At 45.2% G+C, this 24,800-nt stretch overlaps 1 protein-coding gene across 1 annotated transcript in view; it reads left to right on the top strand.

Moving 5' to 3' along the window:
• Window positions 1–24,800, top strand: part of SCARB2 (scavenger receptor class B member 2) — a 118,069-nt gene that overhangs the window by 25,535 nt on the left and 67,734 nt on the right. Inside the window, exons 3-4 of the mRNA XM_033914397.1 lie at window positions 2,275–2,422; window positions 20,824–21,015. Coding sequence (XP_033770288.1) covers window positions 2,275–2,422; window positions 20,824–21,015 — 340 coding nt within the window. The remainder of the gene's footprint in view (window positions 1–2,274; window positions 2,423–20,823; window positions 21,016–24,800) is intronic.

Consider the following 24,800-nt stretch of genomic DNA (forward strand, 5'->3'; position numbering starts at 1 on the left):
TCTCTTGTTTTTATTGATTTTCTTCACATAAAGGTCCGTAGCCATTTTTATCGCTCCTTTCAGCTTAGACCACTGTCTTTCCACTTCTCTTATGTCCTCCCATCCTAACAGCTCTTTCTTCAGGTACTTTCCCATTGCATTAAAGTCCGTACGTTTGAAATCTAGGACTTTAAGTATCGTGCGGCCGCTCTCCACTTTAGCCGTTATATCAAACCAAACCGTTTGATGATCGCTACTACCCAGGTGAGCACCCACTCGAACATTAGAGATACTCTCTCCATTTGTGAGGACCAGATCCAATATCGCTTTTTCCCTTGTGGGTTCCGTCACCATTTGTCTGAGCAGAGCCTCTTGAAAGGCATCCACAATCTCCCTACTTCTTTCCGATTCCGCAGACGAAACATTCCAGTCCGCATCCGGCAGGTTGAAATCTCCCAACAGCAGAACCTCCTCTTTCCTTCCAAACTTTTGGATATCCACAATCAGATCCTTATCAATTTGCTGCGATTGAGTCGGAGGTCTGTAGACTACACCCACGTAGATAGAAGTTCCATCTTCTCTTTTCAGAGCAATCCATATCGCTTCTTCCTCTCCCCAGGTCCCTTGCATTTCGGTCGCTTGGATATTGATCTTTACATAGAGAGCTACTCCTCCACCTTTATGACCATCTCTGTCCTTCCTAAAAAGATTATATCCCGGTATGTTTGCATCCCATCCATGTGATTCACTGAACCATGTCTCTGTGATAGCAACAATATCTAGATCTGCCTCTAATATCAGGGCTTGCAGATCATGAACTTTGTTGCTTAGACTGCGAGCATTTGTGGTCATCGCTTTCCAGCTATTTTTCAGCGATAATCTCCTTTTTCGTATGGATTGAATTTCGTATGACTGAATGTGACCCACAATTTTCTGTGTGTGGCTTGTAGGTGTTATTTCTAGGTTGTGAGGTCTCTGTGTCTCTAGAAATCTCCAGGGCATAATTTTGCAGGACAGGACACTTTCTCAAATGCAAGTGAGAGCCTAGTTGGTAGGTTGCAGGTTGCCAGTTTTAAGGCATATGGGTAAAGCAAGCGGGGCCCAAACAGTGCTTGGCAGGACTCTCCAAGTGTCCATGATGTTAATCATAAATGGGTATTAGAAGTGGGACCGGCATGTTATATAGCAGTAAGATAATCAGCCTCCATTTTAGATAGAATTTAGAAATCAGAATTGGGATATGTTTAGCCTTGGTAATATTCTAGATAATGATCTGCTGCCTTTTCTGAAATACTTTTGGGAATGCATGGTTATGCATTTGCCTTTGTTAATTTTTGTACAATGCAATTGAATTTCATTTCCTAATGCATAGTATATGCTTCTTGTTAATTAAAATTTAAATAATACATTTAAAAAAACATAAATCAATGGAGGCAACTCTGCAACATACACGTACGTCTAAGTATTGACACTGTCACATGTAAGCCATATTTAAGACACTTAGGGCTCCTTTTACAAAGCCGCACTAGGGCCTTAACGCATGGAATAGCGCGCGCTAAATTGCTGCATGCGCTAGCCACTACCGCCTCCTTTTGAGCAGGCGATAGATTTCCGGCTAGCGTGCTAATCCGGTGCGTTCGATAAAACCGCTAGCGCGGCTTTGTAAAAGGAACCCTTAGATATGTACGTCTCATTTTGGAAAACTACACAATGTCAAGTACAAAGGCCACAATCATTTGGCACTATTCATTAGAAGTGGACACTGGGGGGAATGGTGACTTCCTCTAATCCTTTTGTAGAACTCTACCCAAAAACAAGCACTTCTACAAAATCTGTACATATCCAGAAGCAAATGTTAATCCTGACACTGATTTCTGTGATCATAGATGTGCATCCCCTTCTGAAATGAGAAATAGACATGTATTCTTTGTCCTGCCTTAGTCCCTCTTGAAACCATGTACCCTGCTATATGCACATAGTTCAGATTTATACCTGTAATTTCTAAAATTGTTTTGCATATTTATTGGAGGCATGAGTAAATTGCAAATGGGGCTTTTAAAATAAGAGCCAGAGTAATGATTTCTAAGTGTGCAGTGGTGCAGAAAACATATGATTATATTTATCTGGCAAACTTTGGTGAATAACTTTCTACCTGAAATGTTTCTATTTATCTGGCAAACTTTGGTGAATAACTTTCTACCTGAAATGTTTCTAAGTCTTGACCTTTGGTTAAATTACGTCTTAAGTGTGACTTTTAATTAATATGTAAAAAGGAACCTTTTCTTTCCCACTTAGGGAGTTCAGGAAAAGAATTGATGTTCAGTTTCTTGTTAATGCTACAGACGTGTCTGCATTGAACTTGAAGACCTTTGTATTTGATCAAGAAAAATCTGTTGGTGACCCTAATGTTGACTTGATCAGAACTGTCAACGTTCCTTTTGTGGTAAGTCGTGCTTGGCACATTCTGAAACTAACATTCCACTTGCAAATATACCTTTCTTTTTAAAGACTGTGCTCTTTGTACAAAAAGGAATCAATGTATCAAAGCACCTATATGATAGCAAACTCTGGGTCTGGGTTTGTTTTTAGGATTTTCACAGTGAATGTTCTTGAGATACATGTGCCTCTGCAGGGATTGCTCCTTGAGACAGCTAATTGGCGAAACATGAATTCATGTTGGAGCACCGCACAATTTTGAATATAAAGATAAGTGATTATTCTGATAATAAGTTAAAGAAAGAAAACAAACAAACAAACAAAAAAAAGAACAAAATTATTTGATATGATTGTAAGTGGAAGGCAGACCAATGAGGAGGCTAGTCAAATGGATACCTGAACTAAAATTAAATATGCTGATCAGGTGTAGCCACTGAGGTCTTTCTCCTACAAAATGAAAATTGAGTTATGAATAAGTGTTTATAAGCATCAGTGGATTTATTGGAAAAAAGTAATATAATATCATAATTACATGAATGTGAAGAAGTATTACTGTATATACTTGAATATAAGTCGATCTGAATATGTTGACACCACATTTTTCCCTCCAAAAAGGAGGAAAAATGGTTGACTCGAATATAAGTCGGGTGGCTTAATATTCAAGTGCCCTGCCCTGTCAGTCTCTGCACCCAGCCCCTTTCCCTTCCTCCCTCCCCTGTCAGGCACTGCACTGTCCTTCCTTCCCTCCCCTGTCAGGTTCTGTACCCAGCACCCTTCCTTTCCTTCCTCCCTCCCCTGCCAGGCTCTGCACTCAGCACCCTTCCTTCCCTCCCTCCCTTGTCAGGCTCTTCACCCAGCACCCTTCTTTCCTTCCCTCCCCTGTCAGGCTCTGCACCCTTCCTTCCCTCCCTCCCCTGTCAGGCTCTGCACCCAGCACCCTTCCTTCCCTCCCTCCCCTATCAGGCTCTGTACCCAGCACTCTTCCTTCCCTCCCTCCCTCCCCTGTCAAGCTCTGCACCCTTCCTTCCCTCCCTCCCCTGTCAGGCTCTATACTCAGCATTCTTCCTTCCCTCCCTCCCTCCCTCCCTCCCCTGTCAGGCTGTGCACCTTCCTTCCCTCCCTCCTCTGTCAGGCTCTGCACCCAGCACCCTTCCTTCCTTCCCTCCTCTGTCAGGCTCTGTACCCAGCACTCTTCCTTCCCTTCCTCCCCTGTCAGGCTCTGTACCCAGCACCCTTCCTTCCTTCCCTCCCCTGTTGGGCTCTGAACACTGCACCCTTCCTTCCCCTGTCAGACTCTGCACTCTGTCCACCCTCCCTGCCCTATCCTCATACCTCTGCTGATCCCTGGTGGAGATGCAGTGGGCAGGAGAGAGCTTTCCGAGATCCTGCCTGCTGCTAACCGGCTGCCACAGATCAATTTTCTTTGGCCTCTGAGCGGCATGAGCAGGAACACACCAAATTGTGCTCCTGCTCATGTTGCTCAGCGGCCGAAGAAACTCGATCTGTGGCAGCTGGTTAGCAGTGGGGCTGGAGCTCGGAAAGTGCACTCCTGCCCGCTGCACTTCTGGATTGACAGAGAAGGTACAATGGTCAGGGAAGGGGGTAGGGTGCAGACTCTGGTTGTGGCGGCAGCCTGCAAAATTCTGGGAGGGGGCATTGGCTTGACTATAAACCAGATCATCTAGCCATGGAGTTCGAAGGGCTGCCTTGAGTCGGCAGGCTCTTTTTTATTCCATTGACAAGCACTCTCCGTGGCCAGCAACCGACATCAGGAGCTGGAGGAAGAGGTCCTGCTAGACCTCTTAAAAGGTCATCTAGCCACAGAACTCAGCCCGTGGATGCGTGCCCTTGGGTGTGTGCCCAAAGGGGCAGGACATTCTCCTTTGGAGACCCTTCCTGAAGGAGACCATACTGGATTGTGGAAGTTTCTGTTGATAACAGGGCATGGCAAAGACAGTTGCAACTATTCCCATCAAGGGGCACATGGATCATCATTATGTTTCTTTGACGCTTACCGCTAATACTGGTCAGATGAGTATACTTTCACAATCTGCTTCTTTATCCTCTGGTGAACAATCACCTTCCCTCAACTAGGAACCTCACAAGAAACAAATGAGCCAGTCCCTAGAATTGGTAAAGGCTCATTCTCTCAACTAGAATTGGATCCAAATTTGAGGAACCTGGAAAAGAGTAAGGTGCCTTCGGGATTTTTTTCTCTAGTCCTGGTTCAAATGACTTTGCAAACGGAGCCAACTTCAGTGGATAAAATAATAACTTTACAAGATATTTGGAATGTGGTAAATCATATAGAATTATCTTTGCAAGATACAGTATCTAAACTATGGACTAGATGCACAAAAGTTTGTGACTCAATCGCTGATGGTTGACTCTGGCCAATTCTCCAACAGCGATCTGATGCACTATCAAGTTTGCATGCAAATGATTTGCCGGAATTCATTGGGGCTTTCCAAAATCCAGACAAATGCTGGGTTTTGAAAAGCCTGCCGGGAGCCCAGACAGTCCTCTAAAAAGAGGACATGTCTGGGTTTTCCCAGACGTCTGGTAACTCTAGTTCTGAACTCTCCTGGGAGAACGGTATAGAAAATTGAATGAATAAATATTTGCCTGGCTCTGTTTAAACTATTAAGGTTGTACTAGGGCTAGCACACACACCACTTTTAATAGTGTTCTTTAAGGACCTGATAAGACATTGGCATTTTTTGCTGATGGCTTCCTGATATTGGATAGGGACTTTAATGTTTGAATGTGTCCTGAGTTGGATTATATGGGATCTTGTTCAGGAATGAACAGTTTGGTTTCCAGGGCACTGTAAGACCTGATTCAGGAACTGTGTGTTTTTGATCTCAGGATTATATTTTCTACACATTTCCACATGAGACTTATTGTCAGATAGATTGTGGGCTATTGGTTGTAGGGCAGAGCTGGCTATTGGTTGTAGGGCAGAGCTGGCTCTCTTCCCCCACCCCCTTCTTTGACCCCACACCTTGTTGTGTAGATTTTGAATATTGTCACAACCCCAGCCTTAAGGCTAGGCTTGTGCCAGGTCAAGCTCCTCCAACTCCAGGCCATACCCTGAAAAGGGCTAACCAGAGTGATAGGCTAAGCGCAGACAAACAGATAGGGTCTGAGTTCCCATTGAACCACCAGGTTACAGAACCCTGGGGAGGGGAAGATGAGAGGGAGAACAGCCTGGAGCAGCAGGAGGTGCCTTACAAAAACGAACAGCCTAAGAGGCAGGCTCACAGCTCAGCTAAGGCACAACTGCTGAGCCCAATTAAGGCTAATCAGAAAGCTCAGCAGAAGCAACAGGTTGTACCTCCCCCTTACAGGTTAGGGCGTGTCCAGCTCAGGGCTTTAGAGGCTCAGCTGAGGAGAAACAATTCAGTCTGCCCTGGGTCAGCCCAGGAAGGAGGCTCGAGGGACTGGGCTCCTGAATCATCTCAGAATCAGGACATTGAGATGGCAGATGTTACCACTGTCCCTGAGACCAACCAGCCAGCCAGCCAGGACACCATAGAACTCATGGATACTTCCCTGGAACCAGAAGAAAGCTACATGGATCAAAGCTAAGTTGGATTTCTTTGCTGTTTTTGTTTGCTTTTGAATTTGGTTCTCTTTTGGGGCTGTCTGGAGGCATAAGGCCAGTGCAAGCAGCGTGAGCAGTGCTAGGTTCACGGCTGCAGGTGTGCCTTATTGCCTGAGTCAGGGAAGAAAGTGGTTTTTTTTTCCTTGAACATTTTGACTTTTGCCTTTTTATCTGTTTGGATGTGACTTTGTGACTGTCCGGGTGAAAGGGATAGTAGTGGGGAGAATCCACATAAGATCCTCAGGGTGGGATTGTGGGGCCAATTTTTGGCAAGCTTTAAATAAGTGGATTCAGCTACTCCCCTCCCCCACCAGCTGTTTGTTAAGTTGGCTGGGGAAGGCCTGTTAAAGACCAGGCCTAGGCAGCACATTCCCACAGTGTTTAAAAACCATTGGGAATAACCAGTATAAAGGCTGGGTAGTTTTTGTAGCCTTATTTTGCCCTTTTGACTGGGGGACAGACAGGGCAAGGCTACACTAGAACCATTTGGACTCTTACCTGCAAGAAAGGTGTGGGCTGTGTTTTTGTAAGCCCGAAATTTATGTTCATGTTTTCTTTTGTTGTTCAAAGACTTAATTTTGGCAAGCTTTAAATAAAGTTGGACTCAAGTTTGGTGGAAAAACTTTATTGTTCCTGACATTTCTTCTATATTCTGCTATACTCTTAAGTACCAGCAGGACCTTCAACATCTTTTGAAGGCACGTTAAGATCGGTCGTTGCTGAGCCCTGGTCGGGAGCCTGTTGCAAAAGCCAGCACCGACAGACTCACAATATGCAGGAGGAAAGGAGGGATAAGTATTAGATGTTGAATAATGGCTTGCTCAAGGATGAAGCTATTGTGCCAATTTATAGATATTTGGTGAAGGAATATCTTGAATACAATTTGCATTCTTATCCCACTTGGGAAGAGTTTGGGATGCTCTTGAAGCTGTATATAGGGATTTTATTTTAAAGGATACTTTTTGTGTATGAAGTAGGGTTACCAGATTTCCTTTTTTAAAAAAGAGGACACTTGGCTCTTCCCTGTTCTGCCTCAGCCGAGCCACGTTCCACCCCCACATGAACCTCGTATTTCCTTCCCCGAGCTCCACGCCACATCTAGAGGGCCTCCGTGCATACGTGGACGTTGATGTAATGACATCACGTCTCATACATGCATGCCTTGATATCATCACGTCAACATCCATACATGCGCAGAGGCCCTCCAGAAACAGACCAGAGCTCATGGCCTTCCAAAACCTGGACAAACTGCCAACAATTCCTACTTGGGGCCATGACACTAATAACACTTCACAACATTCATTCCTACCAGAACACCTGACCTTGGTCACACATGCAGAACACAGATAAACTCTAACACATAATAATAATAATAATTTTATTTCTTATATACTGCTATACCATAAGTTCAAAGCGGTTTACAACAAGATTCATGCAATGAGAGAATGCGATGTTTACAACAAGAAACATATATTTACATTTATCCCAGGACAAGCAGGCAGCATATTCTTAACGCATGGGTGACGTCACCGACGGAGCCCCGGTATGGACACTTTTTACTAGAAAGTTCTAGTTGGCCGCACCGCGCATGCGCGAGTGCCTTCCCGCCCGACGGAGGAGTGCGTGGTCCCCAGTTTCTTCGTTTCCGCGGAGCGAAGAAGTCGCATGTGTTTCAACGGCTGTTGAAATCATTTAGTTTGCCTTCCCGCTCGCGTATTTTTTCGATTTTCTTCTTTTTTTCCCTTTGGATTCCTTTAATTTTCTTTTAAAAAAAAAAACAAACTCGTCGAGTTTTCTTTATTTTTTCGAGCCGGCCCCGGCGGGGCCTATTGTCACCATCCAGGCCTCCGGCTTTGATTTTGCGGAGGCCGTGTTTCCCTTCATGCCCCCTCAACCAGGCTTCAAGAAGTGCCAGCGGTGTGCACGCCCGATCTCTCTCACCGACCCGTACAATTGGTGCCTGCAGTGCTTGGGTCCAGAGCATCGGGCTGACACCTGCACCCGCTGTGCTACGCTTAAAAAGCGCACTCTGAAAAATAGGCAGATCCAACAAAATATTTTGTTCGGTACCGGATCTGCCATGGAATCTGCTGCGATGTCGACAGCACCCCAAAAGTCGGCACCGACGACGTCAACACCACCGGACCCTTCCTCGGGGTCGTTGGGCCCAGGTAAGCCGGCTAAGAAGCCTTCCACTTCCCTCGAGCGCCCTCCTGCCACGGTTGCGACACCGACCCTCCCGGCACCGCACCGACCCCGCAAATGCTCCGCTCCGATCTCGGTGAGTGCCTCATCATCGGCCTCCTCATCGCCGGAGGGTAGAGCGGTACCTTTGGTACCGAAGAAGAAAAAAGCGGTACCGGTGCCTCCCCTGGATGACCGCATCGCGGCCATACTCCAAACACAGTTACAGATGCAGCTGCAGCAACAACTCCAACAACTGTTGCCAGTGTTGCTGGCGCCGCACCTTCCGGTACAGGACCGGTCCGAGCCTCGCACTGTCCCATTAATACCTCCATGCCAGTGCTCTTGGGTGAAACACCTACAGCGCATACCCGTGCTGCTGCCGACCCTGCCCGGTCCCAGGAACGACATCGGTCTTCCTCACCCGGTACCGCCTCGGTGCGCTCAGGCAAATCTCTCTCAAAGACCCACCATGCCGAGCCCTCTACACCAATGTCGAAACGTGCACACCCCGACGTTAGAGACCCGGACTTGTGGGAAGATTCCCCGCACGGTACCGAAGAGGACGCTTCATCCATCGACGAAGAACCCTCCATGACCGACACCGTCTCCAAACCAGAGCAATCATCTTTCTCTAAATTCCTTAAGGAGATGTCAGCAGCTCTTTCCATCCCCTTAGAGTCCGACTCTAAAAAGTCTCAGGCTTTTCTTGATGCCCTAGACTTTGAGCAACCTCCCAAGGAATTTCTAAAGTTGCCCGTCCACGAATTCTTACGGGAAACTTTCTATAAAAACTGGGAGACTCCCCTCACTGTTCCCGGGGCCCCTCGCAAATTGGATAGCTTGTACCGGGTTATTCCAATCCCAGGGTTTGACAAACCTCAATTGCCCCACGAATCCCTCCTGGTGGAATCTACTTTGAAAAAATCTCAGGGTTCCAGTGTATATGCCTCCACCCCTCCTGGCAGAGAGGGAAAAACTATGGATAAATTTGGTAAGCGCCTTTTCCAAAATGCCATGCTAACCAATAGAGCCAACAACTACACCTTCCACTTCTCCTTCTGTATGAAGCATCTGGTGCAACAGCTCTCCTCCTTACAGAAATATCTTCCTGAACGTAAGGTCCCTCTTTTCCAGCAACAAATTTCCAGCCTCCTCCAACTCAGGAAATTCATGGTTTGCTCTATCTACGACTCGTTTGAGCTGACCTCTCGCGCATCTGCCATGGCGGTGGCTATGCGCCGTTTGGCATGGCTGAGAATCTCTGACCTAGACATTAACCACCAGGACCACCTGGCTCACGCACCTTGTCTGGGTGATGAACTTTTCGAAGAGTCCCTGGACTCGACCACCCAGAAGCTCTCAGCACATGAGACCAGGTGGGACACTCTGATCAAACCTAAAAAGAAGACTCCACCTGCTCGCCCCTACAGGCAACAGTCTTCTTACCAACGCAGGTTCTCGGCCAGACCTCTCAACCCGCCTCAACAACAGTCTCGCCGTCCTTGCCACCAGCATCAGCCTCGCCCACAGACTCAACCTGCCAAGCCTCTTCCTTCATCAAAACCGTCTCAACCCTTTTGACTCCTTTCTCCAGAGCATAACCAGTCTCCTCCTGTCGCTCCCTCTCCCTCAACCTATCAGAGGACGTCTTCAACTTTTCCTCAGCCGTTGGGAGGTCATCACTTCGGACCAGTGGGTCCTCAACATCATTCGCCACGGCTACTCTCTCAACTTCCAGACTCTTCCACCAGACCATCCTCCCATAGAGTCTGCTTCTCACTCCTCCCAAACCCCCTCCTCCTGAGGGAGGTCCAATCCCTCCTTCTTCTCAATGCCATTGAAGAGGTACCTCTGGACCAAAGGGGTCAGGGATTCTACTCCCGCTCCTTCCTGGTTCCCAAAAAAACAGGAGACCTTCGTCCCATCCTCGATCTCAGGGACCTCAACAAGTGTCTGGTCAAAGAGAAGTTCAGAATGCTCTTCCTGGCCACGCTTTACCCTCTTCTCTCTCACCACGACTGGCTATGCTCCCTAGACCTCAAGGAGGCCTACACTCACATCCCAATCCATCCGACTTCACGTCGCTATCTACGGTTCCAGATACAGCACCATCACTATCAGTACAAAGTGCTACCCTTTGGCCTCGCCTCATCACCCAGAGTGTTCACCAAGTGCCTTATTGTGGTGGCGGCCTTCCTCAGGTCTCACGACCTTCAAGTGTTCCCCTACTTGGACGATTGGCTGGTGAAAGCACCTACGTCTCCGCTTGTGCTACAAGCCACTCAACACACCATCTCGTTCCTCCATCTCCTGGGTTTCGAGATCAACTACCCCAAGTCGTATCTGCTTCCCACACAGCGACTTCAGTTCATTGGAGCAGTTCTCGACACCACTCTAATGAGGGCATTTCTCCCCTCCGACCGCCATCGAACCCTGCTCCACCTCTGCCGTCAGGTGCTCCTTCATCACTCCATTCCAGCTCGGCAGATGATGATCCTCCTGGGCCACATGGCCTCGACGGTCCATGTACTTCCTCTGGCGCGACTCCACCTCAGGACACCTCAGTGGACTCTAGCCAACCAATGGTCACAGACCACCGATTCTCTTTCTCATCCCATCTCTGTGACATCGTCTCTTCAGCAATCTCTTCAATGGTGGTTGAACTCCTCCAATCTTTCCAGGGGTCTACTCTTTCATCTACCCCCTCACTCCATGATCATAACCACAGATGCCTCCCCTTATGCTTGGGGAGCTCACCTGGGAGATCTTCGCACCCAGGGACTCTGGACCCCTCAGGAGCGTCAACATTACATCAATTTCCTGGAGCTCAGAGCCATGTTCTATGCTTTCAAAGCCTTCCAGCACCTTCTCTACCCTCAGGTCCTTCTCCTGTGCACAGACAACCAAGTCGCCATGTACATAACCAAACAAGGCGGCACCGGATCTCCCCTCCTTTGTCAGGAGGCCATCCGCATCTGGACCTGGGCCACGGCCCACAGTCTCTTCCTCAAGGCTGTCTATATCCAGGGCGAACAGAACTCCCTGGCCGACAATCTCAGCCGCATCCTTCAACCTCACGAGTGGACTCTGGATCCTCCCACGCTCCGCTCCATCTTTGCTCACTGGGGCACTCCGCAGGTGGACCTCTTTGCAGCTCCTCACAACCATCAGCTGCCCCAGTTCTGTTCCAGACTCTTCTCTCCTCATCGTCTGGCCCCGGATGCATTCCTGCTCGACTGGACGGATCGGTTCCTCTATGCCTTTCCTCCACTACCTCTGATGTTGCGGACGTTGTCCAAACTCCGCAGGGACAGAGCCACCATGATTCTCATCGCTCCTCGGTGGCCTCGCCAACACTTGTTCTCCTTCCTGCTCCAACTCAGCTCCAGGGAGCCCATTCCTCTTCCTGTATTTCCTACTCTACTTACACAGCAGCATCAGTCTCTACTACATCCCAATCTGTCCTCACTCCACCTGACAGCTTGGTTTCTCTCGGGCTGACCTCTCCAGAGAATCTGTCTCAGCCTGTCCGTCGTATTTTGGATGCCTCCAGGAAACCGGCCACCCTCCAATGTTACCATCAGAAGTGGACCCGGTTCTCTTCTTGGTGTCTACTTCATCATCACGATCCCACCTCATTGGCGGTGGAAACTGTACTGAACTATTTGCTTTCTCTCTCCGACGCTGACCTCAAGTCGACCTCCATCAGAGTCCACCTCAGTGCCATCACTGCGTTTCATGAGCCTATCCTCGGAAAACCTCTTACGGCTCATTTTCCCGGTTCATGAGAGGCCTCTTCAATGTCAAACCACCTCTGAAGCCTCCTCCAGTCGTCTGGGACCTGAATGTGGTTCTATCAGCCCTCATGAAACCTCCGTTTGAGCCTCTTGCCACAACTTCACTCAAATTTCTTACATGGAAGGTGCTTTTCCTCATTGCCATCACCTCTGCCAGGAGGGTTAGTGAACTGCATGCACTGGTTGCCGACCCACCTTTCACTGTTTTTCACCATGACAAGGTGGTTCTGCGTACCCATCCTAAGTTCCTTCCCAAGGTGGTCTCGGACTTTCATCTTAACCAGTCCATTGTGTTGCCTGTCTTTTTCCCTAAACCCCATTCTCATCCTGGGGAACAGGCATTGCACACGCTAGACTGTATGCGTGCCCTTGCTTACTACCTTGACCGTTCCAGGGCTCACCGCTCGTCTCCTCAGCTCTTTTTGTCCTTCGACCCTAACCGTCTAGGTCGTCCTGTCTCCAAACGAATGCTTTCCAACTGGCTTGCTGCCTGCATTGCGTTCTGTTATGCTCGGGCCGGTCTCTCACTGGAAGGTGCTGTCACGGCCCACAGGGTCAGAGCTATGGCTGCTTCTGTGGCTTTCCTCCGTTCCACGCCCATCGAGGAAATCTGCAAGGCTGCCACTTGATCCTCAGTTCACACGTTCACTACTCACTACTGTCTGGATACCTTCTCCAGACGGGATGGGCACTTCGGCCAATCTGTGTTACACAATTTATTTTCCTAATGGCCAACCATCCCTCCTCCCTCTCTGTTAGCTTGGAGGTCACCCATGCGTTAAGAATATGCTGCCTGCTTGTCCTGGGATAAAGCACAGTTACTTACCGTAACAGGTGTTATCCAGGGACAGCAGGCAGATATTCTTACGTCCCACCCACCTTCCCGGGTTGGCTTCTTAGCTGGCTTATCTTAACTGGGGACCACGCACTCCTCCGTCGGGCGGGAAGGCACTCGCGCATGCGCGGTGCGGCCAACTAGAACTTTCTAGTAAAAAGTGTCCGTACCGGGGCTCCGTCGGTGACGTCACCCATGCGTTAAGAATATCTGCCTGCTGTCCCTGGATAACATCTGTTACGGTAAGTAACTGTGCTATATATGTTTTCAGCAAGATACATAAGTTCAGAGCGGTTTGCAAGAAGATACATGCAATGAGAATACGAGATGTTTGCAACAAGAAAACAAATGTTTGGAGCAGGATACAGAAGTTCAGAGCGGTTTACAACAGGATACATGAGTTCAAAGCAGTTTACAAGAAGATACATGTAATGAGAATAAGAGAGGTTTACAGCAATATACATGCAATGGGGGTAAGAGGAGTAATGGGGAGAGAAAGGACTTTCAGGGATACAAAATTTCCAGAGGAAGAGAACTGAAATTGCGTTAAAGAGACGGGTCTTCAGTGTTTTTCTGAAGTCAGCGTAAGACGCGGCCTCGAGTATGGGTTTTGCGAGCCAAGTGTTCAGTTTAGCTGCCTGGAATGATAGCATTCTGTCCAGGAACTTCTTGTAGTGACATGATTTCAGAAAAGGGTAATTAAAGAGATTTATTCTGCGAGAGCTCTTATTCGGGCAGTTGATGAAGAATTGGGAAATGAGGTAAGTTGGTAGCATCCCAAAGACCGCTTTGTAGCTGATGCAGGCAAGCTTGAAGAGTATTCTGGATTCCACCGGCAGCCAGTGGAGTATTTGGAAGTATGGGGTGATATGTTCCCATTTTTTTAATCCAAAGATGAGTCGGACTGCAGTGTTTTGGATTAATCTTAGCTTGTGAAGTGTCTTTTTATAAGCTCCCAGATATATGATGTTGCAATAGTCCAGCATACTCAAGATGGATGATTGTACGAGTAATCGAAAGGATGATTCATCAAAGAATTTTTTGATGGTGCGGAGCTTCCATAGTGCTGAAATACTTTTTTTGAACATTAGATCTATATGCTTTTCCAGGGTTAGGTGTCTGTCCAGGGTAACTCTTAGTATTTTTATAGTTTGGTCAATTTCGTAATCTCGGCCATTCACGTGAATCATGTTGTCTTTTATCTTTTCATTGGGAGATGCCAGGAAGAATTTAGTTTTTTCTGTGTTCAGTTTTAGTTTGAAGGCCTTCATCCAAAGCTCTATTTGATTTAGGGTATTGGTTAGGAGATTAATGAAGTCTGGCGACAGATCGGATAGTGGTAGCACTGCACCAGCGCTGCACCAGCGCACCTGATTGTACTGTTTAGCTAAGCTTTTAAGATTTGTTGTTTTTACTGTTTGTTTTACCTGGTTTTACTTTTATTCTTCTTCAGACCCTCTCACGTTCTAATCGCCCTATTCCCCCGAGTATGGAAGTCCAGACCAAAAACACCAGAAACCCAGGCTTTTAAGCGGGAAACTAAAATATGTGTTCACTGAACAAAGAATGGAGGAACTCCTATAACTTCTTCAGATATTTTATGTATATACCCAATTTCCTTTATGGTCTTGCTTTACCTAACAATTCACATAAATACTGAATTCCCATTTTCCTACGCTATACATCGTTTTCCTGGTCTTTTGTTAATTATCCTGACTTTTCAAAGTTTTAAATGTGTTTGCATGTAAAACCCTCTGATCAGGACTTAGAAAGGTCTCTGTCATGCCCTGCTATTTATTCTGCGCTGTTCCCGCTAACCAGGCCTTCCACAATTTAGGGGCCCTTTTGACATCTAGACTCAAACAGTGAAACTTGCTGGATGAAAGTGATCAAATCACAGATCAGAGGAAGTATCACTAAGCTTATTCTACCTTCACCCATCAAGATGGGCTCTGCTTTTGCCACAATGTGACTAGTCTGAGGCAATTGGAATCACCTGTAACCTGAAAGAGTGGCATATCTTCATTGACAGCTAATCCAGGAGCATCAAAGCTATGCTGCTCCATAATGGAAACAAGTACCCATCTGTTCCACAAAGAGGATTACAACAGCATCAAGACCTTACTAGGTACCTTGAAGTATGATGGATATGGCTGGGAGATCATCAGAAACTTCAAAATGGTAGGTTTCCTAATGGGTCTCCAAGGTGGTTTTACCAAGTTTCCCTGCTATCTGCCTTTGGGACATCAGGGACACAAAGGCACACAGCCAAAGATGGGACTGGCCACAGTGGACCAAGATCTCTGTAGGTAGAAACAATGTCAAATGGGAACCACTGGTGGAACCCCGGAAGGTGTTGATGCCACCATTGCACATTGAATTGGATCTAATGAGACAATTTTGTCAGAGCTCTAGATAAGGAGTCAGCAGCCTTCAAGTACCTTCAAGACATCTTCCCTAATCTGTCTGAAGCAAAGGTTAAAACTGGTATCTTCATCAAACCTCAGATAAAGAAGATCCTGGAGTGCAAGGTATTTCCCAAGAAGCTAACTAGGAAAGAGAATGTGGCTTAATACAGCTTTGTTGCAGTATTTCGGGTCTTCCTGGGCAATCACAAAGCCTAAAACTACGTGGAGTTGGTTGAGAATCTGGTGAAGAATTATAGTAAAACGGGCTATGGGATGTCTCTCAAAGTCTATGTCCTTGATGCTCATCTTGAGACATTCAAGGAGAACATGGGAGCATATTCAGAGAAGCAAGGTGAGTGCTTCCACCAGGATATACTGGACTTTGAACATAGCTACCAAGACAATATAATGAGAACATGATGGGAGACTACATCTGGGGGCTGATTTATGAAAGTGACTTACAATATACAGTAAAACCTTGGTTTGCAAGCATAATTTGTTCCAGAAGCATGCTTGTAATCCAGAGCAGTCGTATATCAAAGTAAATTTCCTCATAGGAAATAATGGAAACTCAGACGATTCATTCCACAACCCAAAAACTTTAATACAAAATACACCAAAAACATTCTTGTAATCCAGAGCAGTCGTATATCAAAGCGAATTTCCCCATAAGAAATAATGGAAACTCAGATGATTTGTTTCACAACCCAAAAACTTTAATACAAAATATTATACATACTTCTATTGCAAGACCTCGCTCATTTAGAACAGTCGCTACATTCTTACAGCGACAGAGAGAGAACCATCGGCTCAGTTATGATGATGTCACACGTGTATATTGTATGTACTCGTATTGCAAGACTTTGCTTGTTTAGAACAGTCGCTAGTTACATTCTTGCAGCGTCAGAGAGAGAAGAACCATCGGCTCAGTTGTGATGATGTCACACGTGTATATTGTTTGTACTTGTATTGCAAGATATTGCTTGTATATCAAGTTAAAATTTAATCAAATTGTCTTGATTAATTTAATTGTCTTGCAATACACTTGCAAATCAAGTTACTTGCAATCCAAGGTTTTACTTTATAGTAATTACAAGTTTGGAAAAAACTATTCATTTCTAAATCTTCTGTAGTCATCTTTGTATAACTTCAATATAAATACATGTTAGTTGTGATTCATATGTTGCTTTTTATGACTTTATAAGAATGAAAATATGAAAATTTGGCGTTTTCATGTTTTACATACCATTGGTAAATTGCAAAATTTGACTATCCTTGTCACAAAAACAAAATTTTATGGAAATGACAGACATTTGCTATACTTTTTAGGCATACACAATTTAAACTTGGTGCCCAGGCACAAAAATTGTGTTACATAGTGTACCGTATTTCCCCATATATAGGCCGTGGCTTGTACATGGGTTTTACTTGCTGAGTGGCTGAGGTCAGTTCTCGCGAGTTTCGCGAGAACTAACGTTAGCCATTCAGCGGGTGGTGTGGGGGCAGGCCAGATACCGAAGAGATCACGATGCCCTGCACCACTGTAAACCCGAGCTGCATGCCAGCGAGGGGGCTTTATAAAAAGGTACCGGGGGTGGGGGGGATGAATGTAAAAGGCAGGGGAGGTACTGGAAGATAAGCCGTGGCTAATACCATAAGGCGGCTTATCTTCCAGTTTTTAAACATATGCCTTTTCTGTGGCCTGTACATGGGTATGGCCTAGGCAGAGGGGCAGCCTATATGCGGGGAAATACGGTAATCACTTTATCTATAGCCTTTCAGAAGCAGCAGAGAAAACAAAATATTTTCTGATTCTTGATATTTGCACATCTTTCTAGAATTGTACCTAAGATGCATCATCTATAAATCTCATTCTTTGGGATGGTGTACACTTGGCATCTCTCTGGTGTGAACCAAAGACAGTTGGGGGATGGGATGGAATATCTTGCATAAATTCTCTAGTTCCATTACTTTAACCACTAGGACACTCATCAAAACATGTATTTTCAGAGACTCCATGCTCATTCACAGCTTGCTGCTGCTGCTGCTCATCCAGAGCTGAACTTTACAATTTTCCTTATGCCACTTCTGGGGGAATGCCATGAACCTATATCTTGGTATGGAACAGGAGCTACAGGGAAAGAGTGATTTGAGAATCTGTGGGTATTATTTAGAAAAGAAGTAAATGGAGATCAATGATAGAGGAACATAAATGTATGTTTAACCCTTTCAGGACCATAAGGATCGTAGGCCAATTTTTGTGGTTTTGACGACATTTTTATGGTAAAAAGGGCTTGCAGATGCCAAAAAATTGATTTTTTTTGTGAAATATCATTATTTTTATTTAAAAAATCACACTTCTGGCTTATGGACAGTGTGGCAAGTGAATCTTCTCGTCAATCTGGCAACGACGCTAATGAATGAATGTCGGAACCAGTTTGTTTACATAAAGGCAGTATCATATGGAATCCGTACATATCAAATTTAGAACTGTAGACTATCCCAATCAAAATTTATAGGATTTTAAAGTTATGGGACAAATATGTCCCTTGGTCCTGAAAGGGTTAAGGCAAAGTATAGCACTAGTCTGACCCTAGTTATGAAACATTTGGCACTCTGTGGTAATCTGTAAAAATCCATCCTTTGAAATCTGTTGTAAATGGCATCTAATTGCTTGACATATAATTACCCTTTGTTTAATTTTATTTATCAAGTTTATTATTAGGATTTTATATACCGCCTATCAAGGTTATCAAAGTGGTTTTTACAATCAGGTACTCAAGCATTTTCCCTCTCTGTCCCGGTGGGCTCACAATCTATCTAACGTATTCTTTCTTTATGTAACAAATTTCTCAACCGCCTATTACTAGGTGGCTTACAAATAGCAACATTCATAAAATAACTAAAAACATACAAAAAACAAAATTTATACAGTCAATAAACATTTCAAGTCCTTCATTAAGAACAATCTATACCAGCGGTCTCAAACACGTGGCCCACGGGCCGCATGCGGCTCTCCAGGTGCTATTTTGCGGCCCGCAGTCTGGACGCGATGATCAACTGCTCCCTTGCTGCAGCTGATTGTTCTGGTGAAAACTGCGGCCGGCAGCGGCTCCTGGTGCCATCCACACCAGCATTTCTCTTCCCCTTTCCCTTGTGGAGCAGCAGCATGTCTGGCCGGCTCAGTCATCGGTCTGTTCAAAGCCGCGCGTGGCAGCTCCTTGCGCTATCCACTCCTGCATCGGAAGCCTCTCTGACGTCACAACATCAGAGAGGCTTCAGACGCAGGCGCGGATCTCGTGAGGAGCCGCCAAACGTGGATTTGAACGGACAATCAACTGAGCCAAGGAGCCAGCAGCATGTCTGGCCGCTCCACAAGGAAGGGAACGGAAGGGGAGGAGAAATAGAAATGCTTCTGCTGCATAGGAAAGGAAGACCCTAGGGAAATGCTGCTGCTGCTGCACAAGGAAAGGGAGAGGGAGGGAAGGGGGGAAGAGAAATGCCTCTCCTGCACAGGAAAGGGGGAAGGGAAATGCTGCTGCTGCTGCACCACAGGGAAAGGGAGGGGGAGGGAAAGGGGAAGAGAAATGCTTCTGCTGCACAGGAAAAGGGGAAGGGAAATGATGCTTCTTTTGCTGCTGCACCCAAATTGGGGAAAGAGAGGGAAGGAAGGAGAAGGAAGACAAGGGAGAGGAGAGGAACAAGAGATGCCAAGTTCATGGGAAGGAGAGAAGGAAAAGAGATACCAGACCATGGAGGGGGAGGGAGAGATGCCAGGGCATTGGGGAGGGAAGGAGAAAGATGCCAGACCAGGGGAAAGGAAGGAAGGAGGGAGGGAGAGAAAGGAAGGAAAGAGATGTCAGACCATGGAAATAAGGATGGAAGAAGAGAGAGATAGAAGGGAAGGTAAGATATGGAAACGTAGATTTTGAAAAGAAAGCAGAAAAATTGAATATTAAGTTAATGCCAAAGATGGATGCAAGGCAGAAAGTGAAGATGGAGAGAAAAACAGTCAAAGGACAAGAAGGCCCTGGAAACATAGTTAAAAGCATAGAAAAATAAAGTCACCAGCCAACAAAAGTAGGGAAAATGATTTTATTTTCAATATAGTGATTGAAATGTGTCAGTTTTGAGAAAGAAAAGATATTAAACTTTAAATGTGAGGGTTACAGAAAAAATAGAGTACTTGGATGGCCGCAGAAAAAATAGTTAATGTCTTATTAAAGAAATGACAATTTAGCATAAGGTAAAACTCTTTATAGTTTATATATCTTTCCTTTTAACTGTTAAAGGAAAGTTTTATAAACTATAAAGAGTTTTACCTCATGCAAAGTTGTCATTTCTTTAATAAGACATTAACTATTTTTTCTGCGGCCCTCCAAGTACAGTGGTACCTTGGTTTACGAGTGCATCGGTTTGCGAGTGTTTTGCAAGATGAGCAAAACATTCGCAAAATCGGCGGCTCGGAAACCGAGCGCGCTTCGATTTGCGAGTGCCCCCCCCCCCTGCGAACCAGCACCCCCCCGCTGCCATCAGGCCCCCCCCCCCGCTGCCATCGGGCACCCCCCCGCCGCGACCTGAGGTCCCCCAACCCACTCGAACCCTCTTCTTACTTTGCTGTAGCCTCCACAGCGGCACCGGCACCAGCATGTCCTGTGCATGGTGCCGGTGCCTGAAGATCTGCTTCCTGTGCTGGGCCTTGAGCATGTGCGCATGCTCAAGGCCTGAGAGTTCACGTCGAACGTGAACTCTCACGTCGAACGTGAACTCTCAAGGCCCAGCACAGGAAGCAGATCTTCAGGCACCGGCACCACGCACAGGACATGCTGGTGCCGGTGCTGCTGCGGAGGCTACAGCAAAGTAAGAAGAGGGTTCGGATGGGTTGGGGGGGACCTCAGGTCACGGCGGGGGGGTGCCCGATCGCGGGGGGGGGAGGGTGCCGGTTCACAGGGGGGGCCTTTGGGGGAAGCAATGCCGGTTCTCGTGGGGGGTGAGCAGCGCTGCTGGCCTCGGGGGGGGGGAACCTATCAAAGCGAGTTTCCATTATTTCCTATGGGGAAACTCGCTTTGATAAACGAGCATTTTGGATTACGAGCATGCTCCTGGAACGGATCATGTTTGTAATCCAAAGTACCACTGTACCTACAAATCCAAAATGTGGCCCCCAAAGGGTTTGAGTTTGAGACCACTGATCTATATCCTTCCTTCTCTCCTTCAAATCATAGCTATGCATGCATGCATGCAAGAAGGTTGGAAAGAATTCCATGAGCTCTTCATACTTTCCTCACTTGTTAAATTTTATAAAAGTTTTTCTAAGCATCAAAAAATTAACATACAGTATGGATTATCATACCCAGATCATCTTTAACTAAAAATATCCTTGTATGGTTTGATATTGATACTTTTATTAAAAATATGTTTCACAATTCATTGCAGGAGATATAGATGTTCCCACAATTGTGATTGCCCATTGGGTAATATGTAGAAATCAAACAAAAACATAAAGGAAAGAAAATACCTTTTTTTTTGGACTAACTTAATTAAGAATTGTTTTTGTGTTTATCTTCATTTTAGATTGTTATGGAGATGGTCAAAGCAAACATTTGGCTAAGCACACTTATAGAGTCCATCTTAAAGACCTACAAGGAAGGCATGTTTGTGACACGATCAGTTCATGAGTTATTGTGGGGCTATGAGGATGAACTGCTGGCATTCATTCACGTAGTTAAGCGTGATGTTGATCCGGTATTTGGTTTTTTTTATAAGGTAGGTGTATTTTTCTCTTAGAATAACATAGTCTTGTCTTTTTAGGATTCTGTACACAACATTCATTGATATCTTTTCAAAATATCTACCTATTAATATATGTTTTCTAATCCTGAGTATTGTCCACAGTCCCTTGTCCTGTGATTGCATTTCCTTCCAGGAACAGAATGTTGAATTTTGTATCCTCCTCATAGCACCATTACAGATACCAGTGATCTCTCAGCTCTATAATTTTTATTCATTTATTTAAAACATTTATATCCCGCATATCCAAAAAAACTACGTGGGTTACAAAATAACATTTATTAAAAGTTTACATAAACATGACATGCTTTAAATTACGTAATACAATCAGTCTTCCATAATTCAAAACACTAAAAACCATAAAACAGTTCTACTTCACTAAACCTAAAAGGCATTTGCGAAAATATAAAAAGGTAGAGATCTGATGAACAGTGTCTGGGAGAATATTCCATAATTGGGGCCTACCACACTAAAAATGTGAGAATGATTAGTTGCCTTAGTTATCAATCATAGAGATGGGACAACTAATAATTGCTTTGACTGAGATCTTAAAGGACGAGAGGGCTCATATGATGCCAGTAAGGAAGCCACTACTTTAGGTTAAGCTTGGTGCATTGCTTTATATAACCAGGATCTTAAACTGAATTCTCCAAACCACTGGAAGCCAATGAAGTTCAATAAGCAATGGGGAGACATGTTCGTATTGAGAAATACCACCAATCACTCGTGCCACAGCATTCTGTGCTACTTGCAGTGCTCTCAGTTATTTCTTTGGAAGTCCACAAAGAACATTACAGTAATCTAAATGTGGTCAAGCAAAACATTGCATGACTTGACAAAAATTTGGTGGGGAAAGTAAATCCTGCAATTTCAACACCAAATGAATCTTGAAGAATATAGGGGTCCTTTTATCAAGCCGCGCTAGCGGGGTTAGCGCGTCGGAGGTTTCATCACGCGCTAATCCCTACGGCCGGCTAAAAAACTAACACCTGCTCAATGCAGGTGTTAGCGGCTAGCGCGGCAGGTGGTTTAATGTGCGGTATTACGCACGTTAAACCCCTACCGCAGCTTAATAAAAGGACTCCATTGTTTTTACCACTGACGAAATGTGACCACGGAACTGTAAAGAAGAGTCTAATAAGACCCCTAAACTTTTTATCTCCTGCTGTATTGGGATTAGAATCCCTTCATAAACAATTAGTTTAGTTTATTTAAAATTTGTTATTTTGCTTATTGTACTTCTAAGCATTGTACAGAATATAAAATAGTAAAAAAAAAAAAAGAATTACAAACTAATAATATAAAACTATAAGGACAAGGCATTACAGACATTTTTGAAACAGAAGGATTTGGGGGGAAATTCATAAAATGTATAGAATAGTAAAATATTTAAGGGAAGTACAATGGGAAGGGAGGATCTTGCTTGAGCACTAATTGAAGGATTTTTTTTTTTAGTTTTTAATCTGTGCTAGTCCAGAAGAAAATTTGTCAGATTTCAAAAGCATCGGTGAATAGGAAGGTTTTTATTTTAGATTTGAAGAGGTTTAACTTGACGGGGTATCTACAATTCCAGATAATGAAAGCCACAAAATTTTTGTAACATAGTAAATGACGGCAGATAAAGACCTGAACAATCCATCCAGTCATACCTATCAAAAATTCATGATTTGAAATATTTAAACAAAGACAATTCGCAGTCATCCATGTCTTAATTGCATCCATATAAGAAAATATAGAATGACATGAAAATAAAATTTGTCCCTGTCCTTGCGAGCTCAGCCCCATCCCCACCAGCTCAGTCCCCATTCTCACGAGCTCGGTCCCCATCCCTGCCCCATCTCCACAAGCCATCTGATCCCATCCTCACAAGCCTCAAATAGTTATGATTTTATACTGAACTTATTTTATTAAAGTAAAAATAGAAACAATATTCTGTACAATTATCAATTTATAAACACAAATAATACATAGCAAGGATCAGCAAAACCCCTGTCTCCCCTCCCCTTCGCAAATATCCCCTCCACTATCGAGAAAACTGAATATCCCAAATTATTACAGAATGCTACACAGAAAAATCATGCTAACAGAATATCACAGTCGCACATGACTGGAATAGTGTTAGAGGAGTGCAACTAAGACAACTCTCCCCTGGTCAGAGAGAGCCCTAAGCCAGCTGGAAGCTAAAGAAGCACAGCCTGGGCTTTGTGTTCCCCAGTTATGTCTAACACCAGCTCTAGCTAGATACATATTTCAAATCTGATATATTCTAATCACAAAATAGAAAATAAAATTATTTTTCTACCTTTTGTTGTCTCATCATTTTATTCTTCAAATCCTATTGGTCTCAGATGCTGGTCTCTGTTTTCTTTTGTCTTCTCTTAATTCACTTGCCAGGGTCTCCTGACCATTTGACATTTCTTCTTTCTCCATGCTCACCATCCATCTTCTATCTCTGTATATGTATTGTTCCCCATGTTCATAAATAGAACACATTCACATGAAATGTAAAAAAGTGTGTATAGCTACAACATGAGTCAGAAGGACAACCATTAGGAGGAAAAGCATCTCCCTTCTTTATGTATCCTATACGTCCCTTTCTAGTATTTCCCCTGTGCCCATCTCCCTGCCTTCATCATATCACCGTTCTATGATCCCCTCCCTCTATGTACATGGAATGGGGAAAGAGAGAGAGAGATCTGGGATTCATCTCTCCCGCTCTCTGTACTGCCACATCCAACATTTCTCCCTCTCTCATCTCCCAGATCATGTGTAGCATTTTTCACCAGCCCCATGCCCAACATTTCTCCTTCTATCATCCCTCTCCAGCACCATGCCACACCTCTCCTTCCATCACTATGTCCAACATTGCTCCCCCTTCCTTCTGTGTCCCGAGTTTGTGTACCCCCCTTTTGCCTTCCAGCCTTTGTCCCAAATTTGGGCCCCTCCCATGTTCCAACGTGCTCCTTCCCCCCCCCCCTCATTTCTTCTTTTGCCCCACGCTATCCACTCTCTCCCTTACTTGTTCTCTTCAGGGCCATCCAGTTGGGCATGCCCCCCTCTCCCAAAGCCAACCTGGAAGGCTTTCCTCCGATGTCAGAGCTGACGTTGAAGGGAAGCCTTCTGGGTCAGCCGGGGATCCCAGTTACCTCAACAGTCCTCCTTCCAGGTGGGCTGCTCCTTTCTGCCTTCAGCGGCACTTATTTTCAGGGATGCATGCAGCAGCTCTTGCACGTTGCACATGGCTGACCCAGAAGCCATCTCTCCATCGGTGTATGCCTGCCATAAAATGCTATGCCAGCCTTCATTAGTGGAGGATAGTGCTTGCCTCCGGTAATTCTTTCAGGGGTGGGCTATGTGGCAGATGCCAGATATTAGTGACCTGGAGTAGTCATCGTGAGAATGGGCTACTGGGCTTGATGGACTATTGGTCTGACCCAGTAAGGCTATTCTTATGTTCTTATGAGCAAAATGTCAGCTTACTCTATCTCTGCCCATAGAATGCTCTGGATCAGGAAAGTACAGGGGATTCATAATCCAAAATGACTCTGAGCAAGTTTCCTTTTAAAGGCAACATGCTTTTTGGAAAAGGCTTAGATGATGATCTGGCCAGTATGGCAGATCAATGGCAAAAACCTTTACTGGCCATGTGTCTTGGGAGGATCAAGATGAGGCATCTTTTTTGGGTTATAAAAAAGTGCAGGGTTCAGGCTACTGATTGGCTCCTGCCAAAAAGGTGCAATGATGCCAGGTCTTTACCAGTG

The sequence above is a fragment of the Geotrypetes seraphini genome, chromosome 1 (genome assembly GCF_902459505.1).
Source record: "Geotrypetes seraphini chromosome 1, aGeoSer1.1, whole genome shotgun sequence".
NCBI classification, from domain to species: domain Eukaryota; kingdom Metazoa; phylum Chordata; class Amphibia; order Gymnophiona; family Dermophiidae; genus Geotrypetes; species Geotrypetes seraphini.